Here is an 18,798-nt window from a genome sequence, read left to right as displayed (position 1 = left end):
GGTCCCAACTCTCACATCCATACATGACTACTGGAAAAACCATAGCTTTGAGTAGATGGACCTTTGTTGGCAAAATAATATCTCTGCTTTTTAATATGCTGTCTAGGTTTGTCATAGCTTTTCTTCCAAGGAGCAAGCGTCTTTTAATTCCATGGCTGCAGTCACCATCTACAGTGATTTTGGAGCCCCCAAAAATAAAGTCTGTCACTCTTTCTATTGTTTCCCCATCTATTTGCCATGAAGTGATGGGACCAGATGCCATAATCTTAGTTTTCTGAATGTTGAGCTTTAAGCCAGCTTTTTCACTCTCCTCTTTCACATTTATCAAGATGCTCCTTAGTTCCTCTTTTCATTCTGTCATAAGGTGGTGAGGTTATTGATATTTCTCCTGACAATCTTGATTCCAGTTTGTGCTTCATCCAGCCTGGCATTTTGCATGATATACTCTGCATATAAGTTAAATAAACAGGGTGACAATATACAGCCTTGACGTACACCTTTCCCAATTTGGAACCAGTCCATTGTTCCATGTCCAGTTCTAATTGTTGCTTCTTGACCTGCATACAGATTTCTCAGGAGGCAGGTCGGTGGTCTGGTATTCCCATCTCATGAAGAATTTTCCACAGTTTGTTGTGATCCACATAGTCAAAGGCTTTGGTATAGTCAATAAAGCAGATGGAGATGTTTTTCTGGAACTCTCTTGCTTTTTCAATGATCCAGAGAATGTTGGCAATTTGATCTCTGGTTCCTCTGCACTTTCTAAATCCAGCTTGAACATTTGGAAGTTCTTGATTCACGTACCGTTAAAGCCTTACTTGGAGAATTTTGAGCATTACTTTGCTAATGTGTGAGATAAGTGTAATTGTACAGTAGTTTGAACATTCTTTGGCATTGCCTTTGGGATTGAAATGAAAACTGACCTTTTCCAGTCGTGTGGCCACTGCTGAGTTTTCCAAATTTGCTGGCTGATTGAGGGCAGCATTTTAACTGCATCATCTTTTAGGATTTGAAATAACTCAACTAGAATTCCATCACCTCCACTAGCTTTGTTCATAGTTATGCTTCCTAAGGCCCAGTTAACTTCACATTCATCTGCTTCCCTGAAGTTATCTCTCGAATGTCCCATAGGCATTTCGGACTCAGCATGGCCAAACAGATCTTGCAGTTTCAGCCTAGAATTTATTTTTACTTCAGTTGTCATACCATCTTTGTGAATGGCATTATTATTCACCTGGTTGCTCAGGCCCCAAACCAAAGCATCTTCCTTAATTACTGTCAGTCTTTCCCCTGCCCACACATTCAACCCATCAGCTTGGCAGGTGGGTCCTGTCTGCCCCATCCCCTCACTGGATACCCAGAGTGTGCACTTTACTCCACTGGCAAGGCTTCATTCCATATAACCCAGGCCATTGCCATTCAGCCCCTAGATTGCTACAGTTGTCCTCCATCCATTATTGCTCTGTTTCCCCACTTTTTTCACATAACCACCATCATGATCTTCTTTGATCACATCATTCCTTTGCCTACAATTCATCAGTGGCTTCCCAGCCACAGAATAGAATCTAAATGCCTTTTACCACCTGCAAGTTTCAACACCATCTGCTTACCTCCTGCCTCTCAGACCTTCCCGCCTCACCCCCCAAGCACACTGGTCTCATCCTTGCCTCCTAAGCCTGTCCTCACTTTTTGGCCTCTGTACTCTGTACTGCTTCCTCTTCCTGCAACACTTCAACCCAGTGGCCCCTTCTTATCCTGCAGACATCTGTTTCTCACATCAGGGGACTTGAAGTAAGCGTCTCCCACCTAATGGAAATCAACCCTGAATATTCATTGGAAGGGCTGATGCTGAAGCTGAAGCTCCAATAGTCTGGCCATCTGACGTGAAGAACCGACTCATTGGAAGAGACCCCAATGCTGGGAAAGATTGAAGGCAGCCGGAGAAGGGGGCAACAGAGGATGAGATGGTTGGATGGCATCACCAACTCAATGGTCATGAGTTTAAGCAAACTCTGGGAGATGGTGAAACAGAGGGAAGCCTGGTGTCCTGCAGTCCATGGGGTTGCAAAGAGTCAGACATGACTGAGTGACTGAACAACATCTCTCAGCTATCACCACTGCCCCCTCATTGCCTATCATTCCATCTTGTTTGGTTTTTTTAAATAGCATTTGTCACAATATGTACTTCTCTTGTTTGTCTACTTGTTTATTTCTGGGTCCTCAACCCCTAGGAGAATGAAAGCTCCATGAGAGCAGGGCCTTCTCCCTTCTGTTCACTGAATTCCAGCATCTGGAAGGGTGCCTGGCACACAGGAAGGTCTCAGTCAAACTCTGCATGGGGAGTTCATTAAGCTTTGATTTAATGACACAAAATGATTCCAGTATAAACCTACCTAAAATAATACTGCCATTCTGCGAGATTCACAGAATTTTAGGGGCATTAAAAATATCTAATTTACACCCGGTAAATGCTCTAGGACCAGGAAGGCTCATTAGCTGCCAGATGGCACACAGCTAATTAGTAGAGAGCTGAAACTAGGACTCAGTTTTCTTCATTCCAGTTCTAGCAGTTTATGCTGAGGGTGACCATATGTTTCTTCACCTGGAACCATCTCTGTTCATGCATGTTGTCCTGGTATAGTTAATCACAGCACTGTCTTTCTCTTTCAGAAGTGTCCCAGACTGAGTGATAAATGATCACCTACGTATATCACAGCTTCTATAATTCTGAAATAAATCAACATCTTTGTCTACCTAAAAAGTTATAATTTAAGAAATATGGCTTCCTGGGGTCATTCATTATCTAATTATACTTCCTTATTGCATAGAAATGCATTTATAGACACTCATACATAAAAATTATGCTTTTTTTAATATTAAGCTATTTGGTCACTTAGCTAATTAAAGCAACAACACATAGTGATATCATAAGATTATTTCATTAATAATACTTGTGATTTACCACCATCTGATATTGTCTTTTTAGGATTCAGGCTAAAATCCCAGGCGCTAAAAGGCACACTGAGTAAGTGGATACCCCACCGGGGACTGAACACCAAGAGGAATGTCTGAAGTGGTAACAGCTCTGTCTTACATGTTACTGCAAATTGATTGTTTCTCCCCCCCCAGTACCATAATCTTAGAGACAAACTTTAAAACAGCTGTTTTTAGGCTGTTTCTGTACCCTTAGGATATTTGAGTCACTTGTGTCAAGCACTAAAGTATAGCGAAAAGTGTATCTAGATGTGGTTTTTAATTTTGTGTTGCTAAAAAAAAGCGCATGATGGTGAGAACCCAAGTTATCTTTCCTTCGTCGGTGTTCTTCTCTCTGCAATGCTTCTGTAGCTTCTCATGTTCCCTGTGGCTAGGCCTTTCCTGCCCAGTGCACTGATGCAATAGTGGAAATCGCTTCTATGTCCTTGGGTTGTTGGTTGGATTAATCTTTAATAACAATATATAGACTTGTAAACCGATGTTTAAGTGTTTTTCCAACACACACACACAACATAAAAATAAAAACAAGTCGACCGTACTTAGAGTAATCAGTTTTGTATAACTTAAAATAATTAAATAAATGAATAAACCCAAAACAAACACGCAGTACTTTTGTTGTGTGAGACTGATGGGCTGATTTACATGTATGGTAACTAAAAAGTACCAGCATGTTAACTTTATTACAATTTGTATTACTTTCTCTGTAGTTCCTAATGGACTTAACTATGGATTCTGGATATTTGCACTTATGTACTTGATACTGAATGCATAAATAAATGTTACTAAATGTAGAAACTTCTCCCTCTCTTCTCGTGATCGCACCAGAAAACTCAGTGCTCTAAGAAATAGCATCTGTGGATGTGCCGGATAGGCTGAGACCAAATACTCACTTTGCTCCTGTTTCCAGAATCCACATAGTCCAACTCCAGCCTAGTATATGGCTCATTTGGGTTATTGATAGAATTCACTGGAGACTGGTAAAGCTGGAAAACATTCTTCATATTGTACTTGGTGGGACTTATGTAGATAATTTAAAATAGTTTTTTTTTTAAAACTTGAATGTGATATAAATCCTCCCATAAACTTCTTATAATAACATGCAACACAATACTGGGATAAAACAGTTATAATTGCTGTGAACTCACTGTTTTGGTGATTATTTATTGAGCATCTACTGTACTTGATACTGAGTGCCTAGCGCTCAGAACAGGGTGGTGAATGAGAGAGACAATGAGTCCTGCCCTCACCAAGCTGAGTCTTTGGGGTTATTTACTACTCTTTGCAGAAGTCCAGTCGCCTGTGATATGTCACCGTTAAAGTCAATGTCAAAGATGCTGGGGGGTAGAAGAGGGGATGAAAGTAGTAGTAGTGGAAGAAATAAAAATGGGGGAAAAAAGGATCGTTACTTACAAAAAGCTGCCCTTAAGCAGTTTTGGACTTGCGTTCAATAAGCACTCGTGGAGTTACCCTTCTGTGCAAAATATTGTGACAACCACACAGTCAATTAACTGGACACTGCCATCAGCCAAGACTGGGGGAGATGGGAGGAGGTTATGTGGAAATGATCACTAAGAAAAAAGCAGCTGAAATAACAGCTGCAATATAAAACTAGAGCAAACAGAGAAGGATTCTCAGAGGTGGACTTTGGGGCTGGGTTCTGATCTGGCTTTTTCCAGAGGGAGACGGTTCATCACAGAACGAAGAAAGAACATGGACTAAGGTGCTGAGACATGGGGGCACATGCAGAGAACAGTGAGTAATACGCTGTAAGGTGCTTGAGTGGGCATGTAGGGCCAGGTAAGGCTGAAAGGGTGGGCTGAACCCATGCTAAAAAGAAACTTGAATGTTAAGGAGTTTGTGTTCTGTTTCTTAGATCTCAGAGAGTCAGATAGACACAGTGAGGGTGCATGATACTGGAGATTAGAAGAATATAGGAGATAATTGTGATATAACTGACAGACAGGTGATGAAAGGCAAAGCTTCTACTAAGGCAATGACAATAACAATAGAAAGGATATATTCACCTGTCTCTGATCCTCTGTATCAGCCCAACATGCCTAGCACCCACTGTGCACAGAGGAGCCACTCAGAGAGATGCTATGGAGGGGGATGGGATTGGAGATGGTGACTGATTACATGTGGAAGTTCAAGACCAAGGCTAACCCTGAAAGTAAGTGCCTCCTTAAATTCTGCACCCTAGGCAGCTTGCCTGCATCACCCTAGCCCCAGCTCTGTTAAAGACTAGCTGATCAGGAGAGTGCAATAGCACTTATCAGGTTAGAAAGCCCAGAAGAGCTCATCTGGGGAAGGAAAATAATAAACTTGGTTTGAGGCCTGCTTTTTTATGGTTTCTAGATATAAGAGAGGAGTGTGTGTGCGTGCGTGCGTGCGTGTGTGTGTGTGTGCGCGCGTGTGTGTGTGTGTTTCAGTGTCCAACCTCCGGGATAAAGTTTCTTCTAAACAGCTTTATTGTGTCAAATTAACCTTCAGAATCTGCTTTTGCAGTATTTTCCTCCCTCCTGAGAGCCCAGAATTCCTTTCATAAGCAGCTGCTTATTCAGAGGATCGAATGAGGAATTCTGTTTGCTAGCAGTGGTGAAGAAAGTTTCCTGAGGAAACTCCAGGCTGACAAAATGATAGGTATGGACGTAGAAGTTAACAGATGGACAACACAGGACACAATGATCCTGCTTTATAAATATCAGTACCAAATGATATTGGAGATGATGGAAATAATGTGAGGACCCAATGACCAGGTAACAAGCAGACCAAGAATAGAGCCCTCAGGGGCCCAGAGTGAGTGAGGTTATCCTGAAAGCTGTGAACAATAGAAAATTCTTAGAGCCTACACACAAGTTAAGCAAGAATTGGGTGAGTAGGTGAAGAAGCCGTGGTGTTTTATAGATCATTTCAGGAAAAAAGGAAGTAGGATAGCTCATATTTTTCCTGCTCTTTCCCCACCTATATCAGTTTCCTAGTATTACCCTAACAAAGTACCAATGCCTGGGTGGCTTAAAATGACAGAAATGTACTGCGTCACAGTTTTGAAGGTTACAGGTCCAAAACCGTGGTGCTGGCAGGGCCGCACTCTTCTCTGATGGCTCTGGGAGAGGATTCTCCCTTGCCTCGTCTAGCTGCTGGTGGCTGCCAACAGTCCACGGCATTTCCTGGCTTGCAGGTGCATCGCCCCAGACCCAAGGCCACCTTCTCACTGAGTATCTTCACACCACCTTCCCTCTGTGCCCAAATCCCCCCTTTCTATTAGGATACCCAGTCACATGGATTAGGGCCCCCTCGTGACCTCATTTTAACTTCATTGCTCTGTAAAGATCCTATTTGCAAATAAGCTAACATTTTGAGATATTGGGGTTTGGTACTTCAACATAGGTTTTGTTGGGGACACAATTCAACTCATAGGCCTCCCTGAGCATGATAGTGGCCCTTAGAACACTGTGAAGGCTTTTCCTTCTGGGCAGAGCCCAGACCTGTTTCCCCAGTTGATTCTCACTATAGGGCATTACTACTGAGAAGTAGTGGAACAGCTCCTCCCTTACCTGGGTGTCCCTGAGTGTAGCTGGGTGCTGAGCCTTACTTCACTACCATGGAGTTCCAGCAGCTGTCCCATTGTCACTGACTAGGGCAACTTCAGGCACCCGTACTTTAGCACTCTCTTCTGGAGAAGGGAATGGCTACCCACTCCAGTATTCCTGCCTGGAAAATTCCATGGACAGAGGAGCCTGGTGGGCTACAGACCACAGGGTTGCAAAGAGTCAGACACGACCAAGCAACTAACACTTTCACTATTTTTTTTTCTTTTCTAAGTATGGGAAGTAGCTGGGGGATACAGGAGCTCCCACTGCAGTTTGGTATCAGCTAGTGTGGTTGTGGTTAAGGTGCAATAAACAAGCTCTGTAGATCTGGGCAAAGAGTCAGTTTGCCTTCACACTCCAGCTTTCTTATCTAGTGCTTTATATTGGCAGCAATCTCAAGCTGCTCACTATGGTTTTTTCTTTAGTTCAGTACATTCGACATTACAGAATTAATTTGGCGGGCCACATTTTCTTTGGTGAGTAAATTGAGATGAATTATTTTGTATCCTGTGTGTACCAGTTACCTTTTAAAAGAATTCTGCTGGAATTAGTTCTCTCTGTTTGCTCCCCAATATGCTGAAGGGAGTTTTTCAAGTAGAAATGCAAGGACACTATATGACAACATGAGAAAAGTGTATAAAAATCTAAATAAGCATGAACAGTCCTCTGCTGCTACCTTTCTAAAAGAGGATACCACCTGAAACATCAGTGACTTAAGTTAATAATAGTAATTTAAAAAATAAGACATTCTTGCTAAATATGGCATTGGTTGTTTCTGGCCCAATTTCATTTCTGACTACTCTGCAGATGCTCACTTGAAAAACACTGAGTGCCATAACTGATAATGATATGCTGCTGCTGCTCCTGCTAAGTCACTCAGTCATGTCAAACTCTCTGTGACCCCATGGGCTGTAGCCCGCCAGGCTCCTTTGTCCATGGGATTACTGGGGCAAGAATACTGGAGTGGGCTGCCATTTCCTTCGCCACAGAATCTTCCCAATCTAGGGATCGAACCTGCATATCCTGCTTGGCAAGCATGTTCTTTACCAGTGAGCCACCTGGGAAGCCCTTACCCTAGCCCCAACCCCCTGCCCTGGCTACAGAGCCACAGCACAACTCTAGCACAGCAAATAGTGCCCTAGCTCTGGAGTCAGAAGGATGGCTTTGCTATTGTTCAACTTTAAGTGCCTAACCCAAGGTTATCCCCAAGGTCACTGAAGCTTTCATCTTAGTGTGATTTCCTGAAAAATAGGGTAATCATTATAATCACCCCAAAGAGTTATGATAAAGATTAAATAAGGCACAGAAACAGTTACAAAATGTTCATTTTCTCAAACTACATACTGCTTTGCAGGTGTGCTTCAAAACCTACTCTTCTTTCTCTACCTTCAAGGCCATTTTCTTAAAAACAGGGGCCATATCTTGTGCATGAAAGTGAAAAAGTGAATGTTGCTCAGTCGTGTCTGACTCTTGGTGACCCCATGGACTATACATCCATGGAATTCTCCAGGCCAGAATATTGGAGTGGGTAGCCCTTCCCTTCTCCAGGGTATCTTCCCAACCCGGGGATCGAACCCAAGTCTCCTGCATTGCAGGCAGATTGTTTACCAGCTGAGCCACAAGGGAAGCTCAAGAATCCTGGAGTGGGTAGCCTATCCCTTCTCCAGCGGCTCTTCCCGACCCAGAAATTGAACTGGGGTCTCCTGCATTGCAGGTGAATTCTTTACCAATTTAGTCAAAGCACTAATTAGAGTGTTTGGTATAAACGCTCATTACATGCTGGCTGGAGTCATCAGAGAAACTGAACATTTAGGGAAAACAGAGAAAAAGGAAGATCTCAGGAAAGTAGACAGCTGACTTCTCTGGATTCCTACCCCTTTCTCCCCTTCCTCCTTTTATTTCTCTTCCCTCTTTTGCCTTGTCTCTCTCTGACCTCTTTTTTCTTCCACTAAGAGACTAATTAAAGAAGCCTGGTTCCTTCTCACCACTCGTGTCTCCCTTCCCCAAAGAGGCCTTCCCTGGTGCCACCTACGGGTTTCTTTATATAAGTTCAGTGCCCAGCTCGATGCCCAGAACACAGCATGCACATCCCAAACATGTAAACCAATGAGTCTGATGCCAACACGTGCGGCCACACCTTTCTCTGGTAACCTGACAGGCATCTTTCTCTGCAGAGCCTCAGAATCCTCCCTAACTGAGCACTCCAGGCAGTCACTCATATCAAGCAGAAATAACATGGATATAAAGTCAATTCCCCATCTCTGGGACAGCAATTGTTGATTTAATTGCAGTAATTGTCACTAAAGGTTGAATGACCAAGAGGTTTAAGGAAGGCAAGGGTTGTGAAAGGACATTAACATTTGTATTTCAGAAGAAATGTTTCTTATCTTGCATTTAGTAGAAATAAGAGATGGGAAATAGCATGTACTCTGTGCTAAGCACATTGTTATTTACTTAAGCTTCATAATCCCAGGATGTAAAATTCAATTTTACAGATGAAGAATGGAGATTAAGAGGTAAACTACCTAAACCAATCTAAAACCACCAGCCAATGACGCAATGAGTATTTGACTCAAATCTATTTAGCCCCAAGAAATTGCTGATGATGGATAAAAACAAGTATTCAAGAGACAAAGTTGAAAAGGAGGGCCCTTATAAAGTGTTGTTACAAACAGTGACATGGTCTGCCCTTCCTTGGAGATGCTCTGCTATCCTTGTTTGGCATAACTTCATCAGGGACACTAATCCCATCTGTTCGCTTCTCTAACCATCTGGCATTACCTAGGGGACATGGTCTTCCTGCCATTTCACCACAAATGACGTGTGATAGAATTGCTGTAGCTGAGAATTGCAGCCTGATCACAAGACAGGTACTTTAGAAGCTATGCGAAGCCCAAGGGTTATGGAATCTTTGCCTAACATGCAAGTGTCTTGCAGACTAGGCATAAAGCCAATACAAAGCCAATATGAAGGCTTAAATGAGGGAAATCCTACTGGTACCAATAAGCAAAGATCAAGCCCCACTTTCTATTCAATGCTAAAAGCTTCACTGATTCCTTTACCACCCCTAGGAAAGGCCCACCCAGCCAGCTGTTTGGACCTAATGTTGGGGTTAGTTTGGAGAATGTATGTGTGTCTAACATTCCTTGGGTAACTGTCCAGCTGTTCTGAAGCCTCTTCTCTCCTGCCACCTCCACAGAAGCTGGAAATTCAGATACCCCTTGTCCTAACCTCCCTTTGATGGGCAGCCTTGTGATCTAGTGTTGGCCATTGAGACATAAAAGGAAGTATGTAGGACTCTGGCCAGATTTCCTTCCCTGATGGAAGAGGAGAGGGGCTTCCACAGGTGGACCCTTTCCACTCCTTCCCACTTTGTACAAGGGCATGACGTCTGGAGTTGCAGTAGCCATCTGTGACCATAACGCAATAAGCCTGAAGGTGAAACACAACATGCAAAACGGTGGCAGGACATTAAGATAAATCCTACTGATCAACCATGATGGGCAGACAGGGCCATGTGCCTATATTGTTGTTATTCAGTCGCTAAGTTGTGTCCGGCTCTTTGCAACCCCATGGACTGCAGCATGCCAGGCTTCCCTGACCTTCACGATCTCCTGGAGCTTGCTCAAACTCATGTCCATCGAGTTGGTGATACCATCCAATCATCTCATCCTCTGTTGTCCCTTTCTCCTGCCTTCAATCTTTGCCAGCATCAGGCTTTTTCCATTGAGTTAATTCTTCACATCAGGTAGCCAAAGTATTGGAGTTTCAGCTTTAGCATCAGTCCTTTCAATGAATATTCAGGACTGATTTCCTTTAGGATGGACTGGTTTGATCTCCTCGATGTCCAAGGGACTCTCGAGAGTCTTCTGCAGCACCACAGATCACAAGCATCACTTCTTTGGCACTGAGTCCTTTTTATGGCCCAACTCTCACAACTGTCCATGACTACTGGGAAAACCATAACTTTGACTATATGGACCTAATATGGGCACATACCCTTTCATGGATCACAGCCTTATCGTGGCAAAGGGCTTGCATAATTCAGTGAAGCTATGAGCCATGCTGTGCAGGGCCATCCAAAATGGACAAGTCATAGTGAAGAGTTCTGACAAAACATGGCCCATGGGAGGAGGGACTGCAAACCACTCCAGTATTCTTGCCACAAGAACCCCATGGACTGTATGTACCCACATTAGTCCCTGTATTTGTTATCATTAGGGTCAGAGTGAGGAAGACAGACTCTATTTTCTTGAATCTTTACTCCTCAAGAGGATTTGAACATAGTCAGTATTGAACCATCAGAGATCCTTAAATTCTGAGCAGAGCAAAGCATTGAAACATGCAACCACTTCCTATACATGAGATGTTTAACCAAGACTGGGACCTTGACCTGGTTTAACCCAGGGTCTAGAAACACAACCAAGAAGTTGAGGTTTTCCCTAGAGGTACCAGATTTATGCAGAGGCAGGAACAAGAACGTGTCATCATCAAATACCATATAAACCTCAAATACTGTAGGAACTGCAAATATACCTGAATACAGGATCATCAACACTCCTGTGCAAGTTAGGGGTCAAACTCATGCAGCAGTTGGATTCTCCTCCTGACCCTGTCAGCAACAGGGGAAGCAGAAGCAAACCTGCTTAACATAACTAAAAAAATAAATGTCAGCATGAGACTGGGGTATTCTAATGTGCTCTTCTGCTCCTGAGTTAAAGTCTGCCTGAAAAATACTGACTGGAAGAAAGAAGTATCTGTTTATGTCACTGGAGGAAAATAGGAGAGAAGTAGGGCCTGACTTCTGGCCCGGTGAACACCATCTATGGCTACTGAAGGATAAGAATGCTTCTTTATGCTCTCAACTATTTTAAGCTCGTGTATTTTCTTTTTAAAAAAGTTTAGAAAAAAAAAAATAAAACACTTGACTGTCTTTTGTAATTACAAAAGTATGCAATGCCCCCTCAGGGATTGGCCTCACTCATAGACAATGGAGAACAATGTGATCCAAATGAAGTGATGAGTAGGGAGAACATTCTGGTGACAGCAAAAAGGTTGGCTTAGGGTGGTCCGGTCAGGATAGTTCCAGCAGAGGAATTTACCACAGGAAATTTGCCACAAGGGCTATAGAAACCAAAGGGAAGGAACATAAAGGAGATCCCAGAGACCAGAAAGCTGCCACAAATCTGGTCCACGCCCACATGCCTGCACTGACTGATAAGCAGCTGGAGACTGCTGGAGGCACTGATTCCCACTCTTGCCACCTCAGGAGCCACCAAGGCTGCTGGGACACACTCGATTGCGGTGGCCTGAAACTGCCACTCCAGGGGATGAATAGAGTGGCTTCTCTGCCAGCTAATCTCCCAGCAGTGTCTGCAAGCAGCCAACAAGTGTGTTTGAGGAATGTGGTTTCTAGACACCGCCCCCCCCAACCCCCCACCAACCTCGACACACAGAGAAAAACACAGAAGGGCAGGGATAGATCTGAATGTCAAATCTTGCAGAAGGGAGGCCAGGATGTGGCTCTCCATGGAGGAAGGAGGCCTGGATTCTGGAGCTAGCTCTGCTGTTGATGTGCTGTGCCCTCTCCGAGGCAGTATAGCACAATGATTCAGGACATACATATACTCTGTGACCTCATATGCAAAGTGGGGAATAACACCCACCCCAAAGGATGGTTATGAGGGTTAAATAGGATACTGTAAGTAAAGTAGGACAAGGCCTTCAAGATAGTTCCATTCAACAAGATGGCTGTTGTCATGTTGTTTTCACTATGATTTCAATTTCAGTCTGTAAAGAAAAGTGAAGAAGGAGGGGCTTAAATCATCTTTGCTACTCTCTAACCAGCCAGAGGAAAGAGGAACCAATAGTTACTCTCTCTCTGAGCCTGATGCAGGGCTGGATTTTAGAGACACAGAGAAAAATTAATAATATCCCTGCTCACAGTTTGATGAGAAAGCAGAAGAAATTCACTGATTCAAGGTAAAATATGCTCAAGGTAGAAGGGTCTCCAGGGACAGGTCTTGAAGAATACAGTGGCGGGTTTTGTAGCATAATGGAAAGATTTACACAGGCTCCACTTTAAACTCAAAATGATTCTCTTGTGACCCTGGGCAATTCACTTAGTCATCCCTGCCTCAGTTTCTTTGTCTGTTTAAGTGGAGATTATAAAAGAACTCACCTTACCTAGCCCTTGTGAACATTAAGGCAGCTGAACATAAAGCTCCTCCCTTTAGAACCTAGCACTGAAACGCGCTCAAACATGATCAGATTTCCCCCGGTCCATGAGAAGCGCACAAGTGTTCAGCTACAAGGCCTGAACCAAAGAAATGGAAATGCAAAGAGGAAATGACGGCTAAAGAGGGTCTCATAGCTACAAGATCCCTTAATTATTGCGGATAAAGTTAGAGAAATTGGCTAGGCACCCACCCTAGGTGTGAGCCACGAGCTGGCGCACTGCCTCAGCGTCCTCGTTGCCCGTGGCAACCGGCAGTCCTTGCCTCTGGCCTGGTCGAAAATGCGTAAGAGCAGTAAGATGGCTCTGAGCTCCTGGTCCCGGGAGCTGGGGTTAGGCAGCCAGAAGGCGCTGCCGGTGGCCGCCGTCTCCACTGGCCCCTCCCTGGAATTATGCACCTTCCCCTCCACGCTGGGCTCCTCGGTCGCGACCGACGCTCTTGAGCAGCTCCTTGTTGTGGGTGAGCGGCCCGTGGGCTCCCGGAGGGATATCTTCTCGGAAGTGGTGCTTAGAGAGCATGAAGCGGAAACCCTAGAGGGAACCTTCTCCAGCTCGTTGTGGGAGAGATGGGCGACAGAGTGGGACCCAAGGCTCAGCTCACACTAGTAGCTGGTGACAAATCCCAGACAAATCCTGAACTCCCAGGCTATTGCCATTTCCTTATAATTAAATGCCCAGCTGCATTTAGGCTGTGTATTTAATTTCAGTTTGTCTCTTTCTTGCTTTTTCTTGGCAAGTTAACTTTCTCCAACACTTAGTCATGGCAAACTGGAGAATTTAACAGGTAACTCAGAAAGCGAGTGTTCAAGAAGCCCCTGTTGCCTTAGGCAAGGAACTGTGCATTAGGCACAAATACTTTTTCTGCTAACAATTTCTGGACCGTCAGAAAATTTGTCAGAGGAGAAAGCTTCATTATGCTTTCTTGCCCTAAGTGTGTTATAAAATATGTAGCTATCCAGTCCATTTACAAGTGGGAACATGCTTGTACTCATTCATTCCATAGAAGAATTGAAAGGAGATAATGAAGGACAGGAAGTCTGGCGTGCTGCAGTCCATGGGATCACAAAGATTCAGACATGACTTAGCAACTGAACAGCAACAGCAAGCCAAGCATGCCTGTCCCTCCCTATCACACACTTGCTTGGAACCTCAGGAACTGATTTTCACTCAGTTTGAGAACTTAGTCCATTAAGAGAATCCAAGTTCCCTGGAACGGAGGGCAGAAAATAGCATTTCTTCTGGGAGGTGAGGATGGCCACTCAGGGCATGGACTCACACCCCTTGTGTCTGAATCCAGACTCAATCAGTGATAGGCTCTGTCACCTAAAGCACATCACATAACCTCAAGTCTTAGGTCTCTCACTTGTGAAATGGGAAGCATCATGGAGTTATAACAATCAATTTAGATTAGACAAACGTGAAAAATTAAGCTTATCAAACTCATGCTGCACATGAGGATGCAGCCCTGGAATCTGTTTAGACAGAATCTGTATAATGCAATGGTGACAGAACCAAGGTGAGTGGAGTTTCCTCTGTTGTCTCTCCTCTTCCTTTTTTTCTTTTCCTTCTTCTCTGCATGTATCTGGTCTTCCTTACTTCTGCAAACATTTTCCAAACCTCTCTTCTCGTGTGTTTTCATCTTACAGTATGTGAGAGAAAGGTGATATCTTTTATATGGCAATGAATGAAAGGGGTTAAAAACTCTTATCTAACTCACACCTACCAGTTTCACAAATATTTACTCTCACCCCATGATCAAAATACTGGCACAGAAGTGCAAATGACATGATGGATTTTTAAAGAATTAAGTGTTTTTTTGTAAAATATTACATTTAGGATATATATGTATGTGTGTGTGTATATATATATATACAACCCACTCCAGTACTCTTGCCTGGAGAATCCCCATGGATGGAGGAGCCTGGCGGGCTACAGTCCATGGAGTCACAAAGAGTGACTGAAGCGACTCCGTAGCATCAGCAGCATATATATACATACAAATATATATGAAGACTTTCTTAAGCCCGCATTTTGGGCATGTTATATTTATCCCTTTTGTAAAATATTTATTAAATTATCGAATTTTTTGTCCTATACTATACAGATTCCTTCTTTCTACCATGAATTATACAAAGGTGGAAACTTAAGAGGTTGGCCTCAAGAAACATGAAGTGTATCCCTAAATTTGTACACTGTAAAATAAGAAATAATAAGTACCAAAGAGATTCATATTATTTACTATAAAAATTAAAGAGTTAGAAGATGTAATTTTCAACTGATTAAGCATTTGAGCTAGACCTTTAAGGGTTAAATAGGATTTGGATAGATAAGTAAGAGATCTTAATTTTCTGATTTTTTTTAGAACAATCACTGCAAAGTGACTATTTTAAATGCAATGAAGAAGCTAAGAACTTTCTTAAGGACGTTGCTATCGCTGTTAAGAAATTGGTATTGTATTACCTATAAGAGCTACTTTTTCAGTCTTCCACTTATTTCTTCATCAAACTTTAATTTAGCACCAACTCTGTTCAACGTACTTCAGTAGATGAATAAGGAAAATATTTGCCCTGAATGAAAATTTCTCTCAGTTTACTAACATTTGCACCAGTGTGGATCAGCCGTGGATTGCTACCCGGTTTCCCAGGCAGAGCACTGAGTTAAGGACCTGTGCTATGTAGGAGGGCAAGACTGCTCAAGAGAAGAGACCCTGGTGATAACAGAGCTCAGTTAAGAGTGAGTCACGTGCCATCAATATGGGAACATTGCTTAAAACCAGCAAACAACCTCTGGGATAAACTGCATGCATAGTGCCAATTATCCCAAGTCTCTATAAGCAATTCCTCACAAAACTGGTGAAGGATTATTCGGGACTTACTCCATTAACAAAGACAGTGCTTTTCAATGAAAGCAAACAGGTTCTCTTTCAGTTACGCTAACTGGGCCCCATCAAAGTAATATTTAAAGACTTTCCTTTCGAAGCATCACAACCATGTCTCTCTATTGGCTCTGGCCCTGAATGATATTTCAGAAAGGCGACATCCCGTAAGAATCTCCTACATATCAAATATCTAAAAATGTAGAAATATGGCTGTAAAATAAATGAGTTGAGTCTACAGATTGCTGAAAAAAGTTAATCTCGTTACTTTGTATTTTTATGAAATTATATGTAGTTGTACATGTATACTACAGAATTAGATTTTATAATCCCAGTAAATTAAGTACATGTAAACATACATATGTACATGTACATGTACATATATGTAAACACTGAGAGTTTGTGTGTGTGGTACTGCATTGTGATCCTGTGGAAATCTTTTCCTCATTTTGTTCTTTTACTAAAAAGTTATGTCTTTCTCCAGGATTTGAAAGGTTCAAAGTATTTATTTTAGCTTATTAAAGTATTTATCATGTTTCCATATACCATATGGAAAAGGCAATGGCACCCCATTCCACTACTCTTGCCTGGAAAATCCCATGGATGGAGGAGCTTGGTAGGCTGCAGTCTATGGGGTTGCGAAGAGTCAGACACGACTGAGCGACTTCACCTTGACTTTTCACTTTCATGCATTGGAGAAGGAAATGGCAACCCACTCCAATGTTCTTTCCTTGAGAATCCCAGGGACGGGCGAGCCTGGTGGGCTGCCGTCTATGGGGTAGCACAGAGTCGGACACGACTGAAGCGACTTAGCAGCAGCAGCCATGTACCATATGAGCTGTGAAATCCCTTAAATAGAGATAAATCCTCTCATTTTTTGCGGTAACATTTTCACTATTATAAAAGCATTGTGTGTTTACCCCGGAAAAGTTAGGGAAAAATAGACAAGCAAAAGGAAGAAAGTGTAATAAAACATCATGATCCCACCCTAAAATAGTCATAATTAACTCTTTGATGGATGTCTTTCCTACTTTCAGGATATAGATGATGCCTGTATTGAATTTTATTTTTTACCAGAAAAACGATCATACTAAATACACAGTTAGACAACCTGCTTTTTATTATTTATAAAATATAATGGCAGTTTTTCAGATCATAAAGAACTATATCCGCTACCACCATTTATTTGAAACAGTTTATCTGTTTTTTTCACTATCAGATTATCAGGTTTTTTTTTTAATGTTTTTCCTTTTTTAAAAATAGTCTCACATATATATCCCCATCTGACTATTTGTTTGGATTTTTAGGTAGATATAAGAAAACTATCATTCTTTTTATACCTAAGCATGCTTTTATAGTCATGTTCCAGTTTATTAAGGAGATTTTTCTCAATGTCACTCTTTTTTAGGAGTCTTTCCTAAAAAAGAACACACATATAGCAAAAAATAATTTCTGAGTAGAAGAAATTAAAAGATAAATGAAGAAAGATACCTTAAAATCTGATTGGAAAACAATTATTTCCCACGTTCTATTCCAAATAAAAATGACAGCAAAAGATGTTTACTGAAAAGCAAATTTTGATGTCTGAAAACATTTGTGGGCATTGTTTAGGAAATCAATCTCATTATTTTAATATCTTAACTTTTTAAATATGTAATTTACATTTTCAGGAAGAAATGAGAAAGTCCACAATAGATCTTCTGGAAATTGAAAGCATGGAACTCAGCAGATTATATTTTGTATTGGAAACTCTTCCCACTAGTGTTAGCAGAGAACTGGAAGGTACTTTGACTTTATTAGAAATTTAGTTTATCTTATAAGGCAATAATCTAGTACTTGTAACAAGATGAGTGGAATAGTTATTCCATATCAGAAAATAGCCAGAAATAGTATACAAGACACATACAGTGAGATCCATAATATGTTTCCCTTTTAAGTGGAATAACATATATGACTTGAATTTATATAATTATTATAAATAGACTAAAGACAATATTTGTCCTTTTGTGACTGGCTTATTTCACTTGGCATATCTTTAAGGGTAATTCATGTTGTAGCATATGCCAGAATTTCTTTTACAGATGAACAATACTCCATTGTACGTATATACTGTGGTTTGTTTATCCATTCATCCATCAACAGACCCTGCATTATTTCCATGTTTTTAGCTATTGAAAATTATGTAGTTACAAAATAATAACAATTATAATAGTAAATAACAGTGCTGTTACAAACGGATGTTTATATCCATTGTATCAGGGGTGCAAATATCAATTCAAGTCTCTCCTTCCAACTCTTTGGATAGAAATGTAGAGGGGAATTGCTGGATTGTGTGGTAATACAGTAATTTTGTGTTTAGTTTTCCAAGAAGCTGCCATATTGTTTTCCACAGTGACTGCATCATTTTACCTTCATTTGCACAATGCAAAAGCATTCCAATTTTTCTACATTCTTGCCAGCACTTGCTATTTTCTGTTTTTGTTTTGTTTTAAATAACAGCCACCCTACTGGATAAGAATTGCTGTCTCTTGTGGTTTTGATTTGCACTTCCCTAATGATTAGTGCGGAGAAGGCAGTGGCACCCCACTCTAGTACTTTTGCCTGGAAAATCCCATGTACGGAGGAGCCTGGGAGGCTGCAGTCCATGGGGTCTCTGAGAGTCGGACACGACTGAGCAGCTTCACTTTCACTCTCCACTTTCATGCATTGGAGAAGGAAATGGCAACCCACTCCAGTGTTCTTGCCTTGAGAATCCCAGGGATGGGGGAGCCTGTTGGGCTGTCGTCTATGGGATCGCACAGAGTCGGACATGACTGAAGCGACTTAGCAGCAGCAATGATTAGTGATGCTGAGCATCTTTTCATGGGCTTATTGGCCATTGGTATATCTTCTTTGGAAAAATGTCTGTTCATTTCCTTTGCCCATTTCTTAATTAGGTTATTTGCTTCATTATTGCTGAGCTGTGGGAATTCTTTATACATTCAGGATGTTAACCCCTTTTCAGATGTATAATTTGCAAGGATTTTGTCCCACTCAATGGCCTACTTTATCACTCTTGTTGATAATGACTTTTGATACACAAATGTTTTTAATTTTGGCATAGTCCA

General features: G+C 41.9%; 2 protein-coding genes across 4 annotated transcripts in view; both read left to right on the top strand.

Annotated features, from left to right (window-relative positions):
* The window catches only part of RTN1 (reticulon 1), a 246,237-nt gene extending 242,451 nt beyond the window's left edge, over positions 1–3,786 (top strand). For both annotated transcript variants that reach the window (XM_027971902.3, XM_004010692.6), the window contains one exon: positions 2,984–3,786. In XM_027971902.3, coding sequence (XP_027827703.2) covers positions 2,984–3,026 — 43 coding nt within the window. In that variant the 3' untranslated portion in view covers positions 3,027–3,786. The remainder of the gene's footprint in view (positions 1–2,983) is intronic.
* Positions 3,787–13,101: 9,315 nt separating this feature from the next.
* The window catches only part of CCDC175 (coiled-coil domain containing 175), a 79,669-nt gene continuing 73,972 nt past the window's right edge, over positions 13,102–18,798 (top strand). Inside the window, exons 1-3 of one of the 2 annotated variants that reach the window (XM_012181753.5) lie at positions 13,102–13,276; positions 15,179–15,264; positions 17,362–17,473. In XM_012181753.5, coding sequence (XP_012037143.3) covers positions 13,117–13,276; positions 15,179–15,264; positions 17,362–17,473 — 358 coding nt within the window. In that variant the 5' untranslated portion in view covers positions 13,102–13,116. Of the gene's footprint in view, positions 15,550–17,361; positions 17,474–18,798 lie in introns of both variants that reach the window. The other variant, XM_060418110.1, reaches the window with a different exon arrangement.

The sequence above is a fragment of the Ovis aries genome, chromosome 7 (genome assembly GCF_016772045.2).
Source record: "Ovis aries strain OAR_USU_Benz2616 breed Rambouillet chromosome 7, ARS-UI_Ramb_v3.0, whole genome shotgun sequence".
Lineage (NCBI taxonomy): Eukaryota > Metazoa > Chordata > Mammalia > Artiodactyla > Bovidae > Ovis > Ovis aries.
This window is presented reverse-complemented; position numbering and strand designations above follow the sequence as displayed.